The sequence below is a fragment of the Salvelinus fontinalis genome, chromosome 5, assembly GCF_029448725.1.
Source record: "Salvelinus fontinalis isolate EN_2023a chromosome 5, ASM2944872v1, whole genome shotgun sequence".
In the NCBI taxonomy this organism is placed as follows: Eukaryota; Metazoa; Chordata; class Actinopteri; order Salmoniformes; family Salmonidae; genus Salvelinus; species Salvelinus fontinalis.
Window position 1 is genome coordinate 48764706 of NC_074669.1, and position 13382 is coordinate 48778087.

General features: G+C 42.3%; 1 protein-coding gene across 2 annotated transcripts in view; it reads right to left on the reverse strand.

Moving 5' to 3' along the window:
• Positions 1-934: 934 nt before the first annotated feature.
• cfap97 (cilia and flagella associated protein 97) overlaps positions 935-13382 on the reverse strand; it is a 32297-nt gene continuing 19849 nt past the window's right edge. Inside the window, exons 7-8 of one of the 2 annotated variants that reach the window (XM_055923760.1) lie at positions 3739-3907; positions 935-1948 (exon numbers count right to left, since the gene is read on the reverse strand). In XM_055923760.1, coding sequence (XP_055779735.1) covers positions 1818-1948; positions 3739-3907 — 300 coding nt within the window. In that variant the 3' untranslated portion in view covers positions 935-1817. The remainder of the gene's footprint in view (positions 1949-3738; positions 3908-13382) is intronic. The other variant, XM_055923761.1, reaches the window with a different exon arrangement.

Sequence of the window (13382 nt, forward strand, 5' to 3'; positions counted from 1 at the left end):
GATGGTTTGAGGGCCAGATTGGGAATTTAGCCAGGACACCGGGGTTAACCCCCTACTCTTACGATAAGTGCCATGGGATCTTTAATGACCTCAGAGAGTCAGGACACCCGTTTAACGTCCCATCCGAAAGATAATATAACATAACATAAACATAACATAACATAATATACAGTATAACATAATACATCAAAACATTTAGGCAAGGGTTACTAGTTTCAGGCTCTGACTTGGTCTATTATAGGGTTAGAAATATCATCCATCCCATTTTCTTGGGCTGCTATAGAGATCCTTCTATTGGGAGCCAGCCTAGATGGGAATCATATCAGTGTCTCATCAGCTGCCATGCTTCATAGTATTTGTTATGTACATAACAGATACAATACAAATGTAATATTACTCCCATTTTCTCAAACATCAGGTTTTACTAGGCTATACATACACATTACTATAAAGGACATAGGCCAACAAACTTGATGTTTGCAATACCACTACCAACATAAAAATGTATAACTTTTCCTGTGCCAACCCTCATAAACCAATTTATTTGAGTAAGCTTATAGTACTAATTAACTACAAGTTAATATTTTCCTTGTTCTTTTCTCTGTTGATGACTTATAGTGCTGGGTCAGTCATCCCTGGCAGCTAACATGTCACTCACGTGTTGGACTTCTGACCATGACACAGCCAATCACTGGCCTATTTCCCCTGCCGCTGTTGTAGCCATCGTGTGTGCGTGTGTGACATTATGTCATTGTGGGTGATAATTATTCATGTCCACAACATGCCAGATTTGCTGCCTGTTAAGTGTGTCTGCATTGGCAGTCTTTGTTGCCACGTGGATGGTATGCAGCTAACTGGCCTACAAAAGACAGCTGCCACAAGTGGAAAAGTCCTGTGGACATTGTTTGAGCTCATTTGACCACGGACAGACATGAGTGGTGCGCGCAACAAGCAGCTTTATTGGAAAACGTCAAGAAATTTGCACAGGATCACAATAAAAAATATATATGACTAATTCTCCCATAATATTCTAAAAAAGCTTTACTAGACCACAAAGATAAATCTCTCATTATTCATCATAATGTAAGAACAATTACAGAAAAATTGCAGAAAAGTTCCACTTGAACATATTTCACAAGAGTGCAAATACAGCATGGAATACTTTGTGCTTACTCTATTCACTAAGCATATTGATAAGCACCACCTGCAAGCTGACAAAGGAATGTTTTATTTTTATAGCTGAACCATATTACCTATATCCAGGCTATATCTTCCATTACAACAGAAGCACAGTTCACAATACTTTATAGCAGCTAACCTTGGTCCTGGGAAACAATAGTGAAGCAGTTTTATGAGAATGGTTGTATAACGGCAACACAATATCATTCTTACATCATTTAAGACTGGTTTTCCGGACCTAAATGAAGCCTACTACTCCTGGACTAAAAAGTATGCTCCAAGGAAAAACTCAATTGAAAGTTATTTTAGGCTTAGTCTAAATCTGGGAAACAGACAATCAGTGTCAGATCCCTTTATTTATTAGTATTGAGGGCTAAAACAGAATCACTGGACAAGTGCATGATCAGAGCACAATGGAGATTTAGTTTGGACAAAGTGTGACCAATTTCTGGCTTCACACATCTCTGACACAGATCCTTCATTGTGTGGGACACTCCTAACAACCTCAACTTAACCATCTGGTGGAAGAATGTCAAACTGACCTTGGATCAGTGTTTAGGGGCAACTATTGACTTATAGGTAAGGACTTGGAAGGGGTGGGGGAGTTGGGGAATGGGGCTCCTCCCTTAGCACAGCTCTCAGGACCATGATGCTCGGGACGCTGCCGTACTGGCGTGCCTGGGTAGGGGTGTGGAGGTGGTAGCGATGGCAGATGATGCCCTGGCACTATGGTGGTTGTGGTTCGTACTGCCAGGCCTGGGGCCCTTTCCTGAAGAAAAAAATAAGACAACAGGGGTCAATACTACTACTGATTTACATACTACATTAATTATATGCTAGTATTACTATACTACACATATGATGAAACAACAAGACAACATGCATCAATAGTACTACTGATTTACATACTATTGCTACTACATTAATTACATACTAGTATTACTATACTGCACATATGATGTACTACCTTCTCCCAAATTTAACTCCCTCAATGTAAAAATATATGGGCTATGTACATTCGAGTACAACAGTACATCACATTTGACATTTGTGGGGTGGGAAAAAGGGAAACAAAAAAACAGCTGTGAGCATTTGTTATAATTTTGAGCATTTTAAACACAGATAGATCACTCAAAAACTATATTTTAATATTTGTTCATTAAAAAAAAAGTGTGCATATCAGCAGCCACTTTCAGGACAGTACGGCCACACAAAGGGGATGCCGCCGGGAAATTTGAGGCATTATCAAGTGCGTGTCAAATTGTGAATGAGAGACTGATAAAGTGTGTACAGCCTGCACAAAAAACTAAGCAGAGCTCATGCCTTTCATGCAACTTATTTCAAATCATCATTAGAGTCGCATCATGTAGCCTTAGAAAGTATTAAAAATCAAAACATATAGCCCAACGCTTGTATCACAACTAAAGTTACATAAATAAAACTTTAAATTAAGCAGGAGTACGTGTTTCTTTGTTAACCGCTCACCACAGAATTGCCACATGTGCGCATTCACTCAAATCGTTTGGAGAAAATATTTATTTTATTTTATTCAATTGCATTCTTAATACCATAAAATACTATAAAATAATTCCATGGAATTCTAAGCAAAACTTGTCTGCTAAATGAACTAGTGTAGCCCACAGACATATGGCATAGCCAGATCAGTACCAAACACAAGGACAACTCAGAGTACGCTATTCTGTTCTTCTGAAATAGACTACATTTTCTTCATATCATGTTTCTTTAGACCCGTCTAAAATAAATAATGGATTTATTGTGATGGTGTAGGCTATATTACATGGATTTATTAGACTCTATAAAATGTAGATGCTCCAAAGGTCTGCATCAGTGACTTGCAGGCTTATGTGTTTAAGCCAGAAGATGCTACATGTGTTTATGTTAATTAATGGTCAATTACCGTGAGACCGGCAGTTATTTGCTTGACAATCACCGGCTGACAATTTTGTGACACCACAGCCCTATGCGTGAGCAGTTACTAATTTAGCAAAATACAAGTAATCTGAACACAAGTGTGACATGTGTGCATACAGTAGGGAGTAATATGTATGTTTTGGTCATCAACATATCGCAACTTATTTCAGCATATTGATTATGAATTTGGACATTTAAAACCGGTGACACTCGGCTACAGTATATAGTATATATAAAAAATACAGGAAGCAGCAACAGTATCATTTCCAACTAATGTTTTAGGAATACTGTATACATTTTAATATTATTTCTCATCATGATTCTACTTCATCATGTAAAAACTACTGAATGCTATGGTTTATTTTTGAAATCATGAAAATTAGTTTGCCCTGGCTACAGTAGAAGTGCTCATTGCTTATGATCTCGAAAACATTACATGCTAAAAAAAAAAGGGAGTATATTAACAGTGGACTAATGGAAAAAATACCAAAATATGTTTTGAGTAAAGTGATCCTTTAAAAGAACAAAAATAAAATATGCCAATTCAGTCTCGCTTAATGAATGACAGAAATAAGTACTGTCTTTGGGCTATTGAGAGCTATTGAGCATCAGTTCTTCAGAGGTGACCTGGTGACGTTCTGCTGGAGAACCGCTCCATCTTGGAGGGCGATCTGTCCATTGCTGAGAGCGAGGTGGCAATGCCCAGGTATCCGGCCTGGCGCTGGTAGTCTGCCAGCTGCTCTGCCCTCTTCATGCCCCGGGTGGGCCTCACTGACTCTAGCCTCCGCAGGAAAGCCTGGTGAGAAATGGTGGTAACAATTTCCATGAAAGGTACCTGTATAATGTCATCCTAAGACATTCATAACCTATACATATCGCAGTGCATACACCAATTGCAAGACATAACTACAATATTAATATTAACAGGTGCATCAAAGCAGGGACCGAGAGACTGAAAAACAGCTTCTATCTCAAGGCCATCAGACTGTTAAACAGCCACCACTAACATTTAGCGGCCGCTGCCAACATACTGACTCAACTCCAGCCACTTTAATAATGGGAATTGATGGAAATTATGTAAAAATGTACCACTAGCCACTTTAAACAACGCCACTTAATATAATGTTTACATACCGTACATTACTCATCTCATATGCATATGTATATACTGTACTCTATATCATCTACTGCATCTTGCCATCTTTATGTAATACATGTATCACTAGCCACTTTAAACTATGCCACTTTATGTTTACATACCCTACATTACTCATCTCATATGTATATACTGTACTCTATACCATCTACTGCATCTTGCCTATGCCGTTCTGTACCATCACTCATTCATATATCTTTATGTACATATTCTTAATCCCTTTACACTTGTGTGTATAAGGTAGTAGTTGTGGAATTGTTAGGTTAGATTACTTGTTGGTTATTACTGCATTGTCGGAACTAGAAACACAAGCATTTCGCTACACTAGCATTAACATCTGCTAACCATGTGTATGTGACAAATAAAATTTGATTTGATTTGAAACTTGCGGTCGTTGTCATAAGGTGACGTATGCAACTATGAAATGCCTATTAACTGCTCTATTAATACGGTGAGGGTTATGAAGCCATTATGTAGGTGCCAATCAACATTTTCAAACACTGGCAGAGCATAAAACACTATTTTACATACTTTTTCCAGATTTGACCTGAAAATCATAATATAATTGTGTCTCTAGCAATGGATACCTTTAGGTACTGCAAAGAATTCAACACCATTGGTAACTATCTGGTACCGAATGGTATACAGTCGTGGCCAAAAGTTTTGAGAATGACACAAATATTAATTTCCACAAAGTTTGCTGCTTCAGAGTCTTTAGATATTTTTGTCAGATGTTACTATGGAACACTGAAGTATATTTACAAGCATTTCATAAGTGTCAAAGACTTTTATTGACAATTACATGAAGTTGATGCCGAGTCAATACCCTTCTTTTTCAAGACTTCTGCAATCCGCCCTGGAATGCTGTCAATTAATTTCTGGGCCACATCCTGACCGATGGCAGCCCATTCTTGCATAATCAATGCTTGGAGTTTGTCAGAATTTGTGGGTTTTTGTTTGTCCATACACCTCTTGAGGATTGACCACAAGTTCTCAATGGGATTAAGGTCTGGGGAGTTTCCTGGCCATGGATCCAAAATATCAATGTTTTGTTCCCCAAGGCACTTAGTTATCACTTTTGCCTTATGGCAAGGTGCTCCATCATGCTGGAAAATACATTGTTCGTCACCAAACTGTTCCTGGATGGTTGGGAGAAGTTGCTCTCGGAGGATGTGTTGGTACCCTTCTTTATTCATGGCTGTGTTCTAAGGCAAAATTGTGAGTGAGCCCACTCCCTTGGCTGAGAAGCAACCCCACTCCAGAATGTTCTCAGGATGCTTTACTGTTGGCATGACACAGGACTGATGGTAGCGCTCACCTTGTCTTCTCCGGACAAGCTTTTTCCGGATGCCCCAAACAATCAGAGAAAATGACTTTACCCCAGTCCTTAGCAGTCCAATCCCTGTACCTTTTGCAGAATATCAGTCTGTCCTTGATATTTTTCCTGGAGAGAAGTGGCTTCTTTGCTACCCTTCTTGACACCAGGCCATCCTCCAAAAGTCTTCGCCTCACTGTGCGTGCAGATGCACTCATACCTGCCTGCTGCCATTCCTGAGCAAGCTCTGTACTGGTGGTGCCCCGATCCCGCAGCTGAATCAACTTTAGGAGACGGTCCTGGCGCTTGCTGGACTTTCTTGGGCGCCCTGAAGCCTTCTTCACAACAATTGAACCGCTCTCCTTGAAGTTCTTGCTGATCCGATAAATGGTTGATTTAGGTGCAATCTTACCGGCAGCAATGACCTTGCCTGTGAAGCCGTTTTTGTGCAAAGCAATGATGACGGCACGTGTTTCCTCGCAGGTAACCATGGTTGACAGAGGAAGAACAATGATTCCAAGCACCACTCTCCTTTTGAAGCTTCCAGTCTGTTATTCGAACTTAATCAGCATGACAGAGTGATCTCCAGCCTTGTCCTCGTCAACACTCACACCTGTGTTAACGAGCGAATCACTAACATGATGTCAGCTGGTACTTTTGTGGCAGGGCTGAAATGCAGTGGAAATGTTTTTTTGTGGATTCAGTTCATTTGCATGGCAAAGAGGGACTTTGCAATTAATTGCAATTCATCTGATCACTCTTCATAACATTCTGGAGTATATGCAAATTGCCATCATACAAACTGAGGCAGCAGACTTTGTGAAAATTTATATTTGTGTCATTCTCAAAACTTTTGGCCACGACTGTACAGTATAAGCTAATAGTGTTTCAAAAAAGTAAACATTGTGAAATTGTGCACTAAAAATGACATACAGACCACTTTGTCTATTTTGATTATGCCAGCCCAGTGTCATTGATAGAGTAGGCAGCTGCAGGCATGCTGCACACCCGTAATATCATTAGCACACTTCAGTTAAACAAAATGGATCTGTCAACAGTGTCAAAGGGAACAAGCCTTACAAATCCACTGGACATGAGCCATTACTATTATAAACTCAGCAAAAAAAGAAACGTCCTCTCGCTGTCAACTGTGTTTATTTTCAGCACACTTAACATGTGTAAATATTTGTATGAACATAACAAGATTCAACAACTGAGATATAAACTAAAAAAGTTCCACAGACATGTGACTAACAGAAATGGAATAAAGTTTCCCTGAACAAAGGGGGGGTGAAAATCAAAAGTAACAGTCAGTATCTGGTGTGGCCACCAGCTGCATTAAGTACTCCAGTGCATCTCCTCCTCATGGACTGCACCATATTTGCCAGTTCTTGCTGTGAGATGTTACCCCACTCTTCCACCAAGGCACCAGCAAGTTCCCAGACATTTCTGGAAGGCATGGCCCTAGCCCTCAACCTCCGATCCAACAGGTCCAGACATGCTCTTTGGGATTGAGATCCGGGCTCTTCGCTGGCCATGGCAGAACACTGACATTCCTGTCATGCAGGAAATCACACACAGAACGAGCAGTATGGCTGGTGGCATTGTCATGCTGGAGGGTCATGTCAGGATGAGCCTGCAGGAAGGGTACCACATGAGGGAGGAGGATGTCTCCCCTATAACGCACAGCGTTGAGATTGCCTGCAATGACAACAAGCTCAGTCCAATGATGCTGTGACACACTGCCCCAGACCATGACGGGCCTCCAAATCAATCCCGCTCCAGAATACAGGCCTTGATGTAACGCTCATTCCTTCGACGATAAACGCGAATCTGACCATCACCCCTGGTGAGACAAAACCGCAACTCGTCAGTGAAGAGCACTTTTTGCCAGCCCTGTCTGGTCCAGCGATGGTGGGTTTGTGCCCATAGGCAACGTTGTTGCCGGTGATGTCTGGTGAGGACATGCCTTACAACAGGCCTACAAGCCCTCAGCCCAGCCTCTCTCAGCCTATTGTGGACAGTCAGCACTGATGGTGGGATTGTCCGTTACTGGTGTAACTCGGGTAGTTGTTGTTGCCATCCTGTACCTGACCCACAGGTGTGATGTTCGGATGTACCGATCCTGTGCAGGTGCTGTTACATGTGGTCTGCCACTGCGAGGATGATCATCTGTCTGTCCTGTCTCCCTGTAGCGCTGTCTTAGGCGTCTCACAGTACAGACATTGCAATTTATTGCCCTGGCCACATCTGCAGTCCTCATGCCTCCTTGCAGCATGCCTAAGGCACGTTCACGCAGATGAGCAGGGACCCTGGCCATCTTTCTTTTGGTGTTTTTCAGAGTCAGTAGAAAGGCCTTTTTAGTGTCCTAAGTTTTCATAACTGTGACCTTAATTGCCTACCATCTGTAAGCTGTTCGTGTCTTAACGACCGTTCCACAGGTGCATGTTCATGAATTGGCTGTAGAAATATAACCACTCTCAAATTCAAAGACAGAGTTACGGATGCAAGGACTGACCATCCATGATACAAAACGTATAGTTTTAAACATGTTTAAAAAAAAATGCAAAACAGTGTTTGTTAACATTTACTTTGTTTACAAACACTGGAGTAAAACAAGCTTATATTTTGGGTTCGTTTATGAAAGTTTTTGTACCCCTTTTTCTCCCCAATTGGTAGTTACAGTCTTGTCCCATCGCTGCAAGTCCCGTACGGACTCGGGAGAGGCGAAGGTCGAGAGCTGTGCGTCCTCCGAAACACATAACATAATGACATAACGCCCGCTTAACCCGGAAGCCAGCCGCACCAATGTGTCGGAGGAAACACCGTACACCTGGCGACCGTGTCAACATGCATTGCACCCGGCCCGCCACAGGAGTTGCTAGTGTGCTATGGGACAAGAACATCCCTGCCGGCCAAACCTTCCCCTAACCCGGTCGACGCTAGGCCAATTGCGCGCCGCCCCATGGGTCTCCAGGTCGCGGCCGGCTGTGATCGAGCCTGGACTCGAACCAATCTCTAGTGGCCTTAGAACACTGCACTACTCGGGAGGCCCATATTTAGGGTTCTGATGGGGTATGAAAGTTGAACTAAGCTCATGAGGCAAATATAAGTAATATTCTTCAATAATTAATGGGTATATACAGTGCCTTCGGTAAGTATTCAGACCCCTTGACTTTTTCCACAATTTGTTATGTTACAGCCTTATTCTAAAATGTATTAAATTATTGTTTCCCCTCAATCTACACACAATACCCCACAATGAAAAAGTGAAAACAGGTTCAGATTTTCTGTTGCAAATGTATAAAAAAAACTAAAAGCAGAAATACCTTATTTAAGTATTCAGACCCTTTGCTATGAGACTCGAAATTGAGCTCAGGTGCATCCTGTTTCCATTGATCATCCTTGAGATGTTTCTACAACTTGGAATCCAACGGTGGTAAATTCAACTGATTAGACATTATTTGTAAAAGGCACACATCTGTCTATATAAGGTCCAACAGTTGACAGTGCATGTCACAGCAAAAACGGAATTGTCCATAGAGCTCCGAGACAGGATTCTGTTGATGCACAGATCTGGGGAAAGGTATCAAAAAATGTCAATGCAGCATTGAAGGTCCCCAAGAACACAGTATCCACCATCATTCTTAAATGGAAGAAGTTTGGAACGAGCAAGACACTTCCTAAAGCTGACCGCCTGACCAAACTGAGCAATTGGGGCAGAAGGGCCGTGGTCAGGGAGATGACCAAGAACCCGATGGTCACTCTGACAGAGCTCCAGAGTTCCTCTGTGCAGATGGGAGAACCTTCCAGAAGGACAACCATCTCTGCAGCACTATACCAATCAGGCCTTTATGGTAGAGTGGCCAGACAGAAGCCACTTTTCAGTAAAAGGCACATGACAGCCCGCTTGGAGTTTTTCAAAAGGCACCTAAAGGACACTCCGACCATGAGAAACAAGATTCTCTGGTCTGATGAAACCAAGATTAAACTCTTTGGCCTGAATGCCAAGCATCACGTCTGGAAGAAACCTGGCACCATCCCTACAGTGAAGCATGGTGGTGGTTTTTCAGCACCCGGGACTGTCAAGATGGAGGGAAAGATGAAAGGAGCAAAGTACAGAGAGATCCTTGATGAAAACCTGCTCCAGAGCACTCAGGACCTCAGACTAGGACGAAGCTTCATCTTCCAATAGGACAACGACCCTAAGCAAACAGCCAAGACAGCGCAGGAGTGGCTTTGGGACAAGTCTCTGAATGTCCTTGTTTGGCCCAGCCAGAGCCCGGACTTGAACCCGATCCAACATCTCTGGAGAGACCTGAAAATAGCTGACAGAGTTTGAGAGGATCTGCAGATAAAATTGGGAGAAACTCCCCAAATACAGGTGTGATATTTCTTTATTTTTTTATACATTTGCAAAAATTTCTAAAAACCTGTATTACCTTTGTCATTTTGGGGTATTATGTGTAGATTGATGAGGATTTTAAAATAAGGCTGTAACGTAAGAAAATTTGGAAATAGTCAAGGTGTCTGAATACTTTCCAAATGCACTATAAGTCAAAAAATGGATATAGCAACTGTTGATTGCCCCTTTAAAGGCAGACTCAGCAAAATGATGTTGCCACGAGCAGCACTGCAGATATTGAGATGAGCCAGGGCACCAAAACAGCGGCGAAGTTGATCCTCGCGCTTCAACGCGCTAAGTGAGTGAGTAAGTAAGAGAGTGAGTGAGTAAGAGAAAGAGAGAGTACACTATTCAACTCATGCTGCGCAGTAGTTCATTCAGAGATGGATTTGGTTAAATCCGGTCAATAAGATGAGCATGCAGATGAGGTTCTACGATGTCATAACCCCCTCCCCCAACCAACCCCCAAACCCCTTTACCATTCCTTGTGACATTACACAAGAGAAACGCTTTGCTGACTTATGAGGCTTTGGGCCCCTCTCCCTAATTTAACCGGTTGGTTGGCCCTTAGCCATGACCTTGACCTTATTGGAAGTACATGGCATGAGTTCACATGAACTCTTCCTTAGACACAGTCCCACACTAATTAAAACTACTTGACCCCTCTGATCATGTTCAATAGCTAGATCTCTTGCAAATAGATTTTATTTCAATGAGTGCAAAAATATTTTATTTCAATGAGAAACTGGATAAATAAGTGGAAATTAAACTAAAGTATTAGCCAAACACATTACCAAAACAAAAAAAAATGGGTCATCATGGCAAGATCATATGGCATTTTTATATACATTTCAACTATCTAATATGACTTCTCATACACTGTGAGTAGACAGTTCATGTAGAAACAGAAATGTTTCCAAGGCCATTACCACCAGAGACCTTAATGAAACTGGGAGAGGATAGTGAGCCCTGAAAAGCAGAGGTAAAAACGTGGCCCATTGAGAGTAAAAATAACCAGTGCTCAGCCAGCAGCTCAAAATGTCACATGCAGTCACACTCCCACCAACAAACCCTATGGAGAGGAAATCTCAGTAAGTGAGACCGTCAGGAAGAACTAGGAATGGAAATAGGGGAAAGGTTAAGAATGGTCCCCCATATTTCATCGGACGCAGAACTGACCTGTACTATATCTAAACCCCTTGCTAGAAAATATATATAAAATGTTGTGTGTAAACCAATACAATCTCTCAGACAGTGTGTATAACAATATCATAAAATATGCATAGAGCCAGGTAAGAACAAGGTATTCATATTTCTCTCAGGTCACACTTTGGATAGTCCCAAGTTATGATCTACAGATGGTCAAACTATCTGTTGATATGCAACTGCTTGCTAAAGCTAGGGTTAGAATAAGGGTTAGGTTAAGGTCAGGGTTACTGCTATTGTTAGTGGATTGTTGTTGATGGTAATTGAACATCTACAAACCATCTACTTGGGATTCTACACATAAAGTGATACCTTCTCTCAAACTATATTGTGTACAATGAGTGAGAAGGACAGTCAACTACCCTGAACAACTCCAATGCTGGACAAATGTTCCATCTGTCAATGGAGAGACAGAGTATGTGTGGGTGTGTGTGGGTGTGTGTGTGTGTGAGAGAGTGAGCGAGTTTATGTGAGAGGTGTATATACATCACACGGTATATTCAATTACAACACTAAGAATAGAGGGAGGGAGAGTGTGAGGGAGAGAAACTCTCCTCCCCCTCTTGATGAGTTAAGAGAGAGAGAGCAAGAAAGAGCTAAAGGGAGCACTGCAAGACATCTACAGTACTGTACAGCCTGTCCCAGCCAGCACTGCTCATTGCACAATAACAGTGCGAGTTGGAGATAAAAGGATGACTTTCTGACATATAGGATGACAAACTTTATCTAATCACTGCAAACAATGAGCATTTTGGGATAAATTCCAGAATATTTTTTACAAATGAATAAAAGAATTTAAGCTGAAATGTCTTCAGTCATTAAGTATTCAGACCCTTTGTTATGGCAAGCCTAAATAAGTTCAGGAGTCACATAATACGTTGCATGGTCTCACTGTGTGTGCAATAATAGTGTTTGACGTGGTTTTTTAATGACTACGTCATCTCTGTACCCCACACATGCAATTATCTGTAAAGTCCCTCAGTTGAGCAGTGAATTTTAAGTCGACCACAAAGACCAGGGAGGTTTTCCAATGCATCGCTAAGAACAGCACCTATTGGTAGACGGGTAAAAATATATAATGTGGCAGGGCTTGCAAACTAGCAAACAAGCAACACTGAAGCATGCATGAGAGCACCAGCTGTTCTGGAAGACTGTATGATCATGCTCTCTGTAGCCGATGTGAGCAAGACCTTTAAACAGGTCAACATTCACAAGGCCATGGGGCCACTGATTACCTGGACGTGTACTCAGAGCATGCCTGGACCAACTGGCAAGTGTCTTCACTGACATTTTCAAACTCTCCCTGACCAAGTCTGTAATCCCAACATGTTTCAAGCAGACCATCATAGTCCCTATGCCCAAGAAAGCAAAGGTAACCTGCCTAAAATTACTCCCGCCCTGTAGCACTCACGTTGGTAGCCATGAAGTGCTTTGAAAGGCTGGTCATGGCTCACATCAACACCATCATTACGGAAACACTAGACCCACTCCAATTCGCATACCGCCCCAACAGAGCCATAGATGACACAATTTCAATCGCACTCCACACTGCCCTTTCCCGCATGGACAAAAGGAACACCTATGTGAGAATGCTGTTCATTGACTACAGCTCAGCGTTCAACATCACAGTGCCCACAAAGCTCATCACTAAGCTAAGGACCCTGGGACTAAAAACCTCCCTCTGCATCTGGACCCTGGACTTCCTGTCGGGCCGCCTCCCAGGTGGTAAGGGTAGGCAACAACACATCTGCCACGCTGATCATCAGCGTGCTCAGTCCCCTCCTGTACTCACTGTTCACTCACAACTGCGTGGTCAAGTCAGGATGCTCTCGATGGTGCAGCTGTAGCTGTAAAACCTTTTGAGGATCTGAGGACCCATGCCAAATCTTTTCAGTTTCCTGAGGGGGAAAAGGCTTTGTCGTGCCCTCTTCATGACTGTCTTGGTGTGCTTGGACCATGTTAGTTCGTTGGTGATGTGGACACCAAGGAACCTGAAGCTCTCAACCTGCTCCACTCCAGCCCAATCGATGAGAATGGGGGCATGCTCTGACCTCTTTTTCCTGTAGTCCACAATCATCTCCTTTGTCTTGATCACGTTGAGGGAGAAGTTGTTGTGCTGGCCCCACATGGCCAGGTCTCTGACCTCCTCTTTATAGGTTGTCTCGTTGTTGTTGGTGACACTGTTGTGT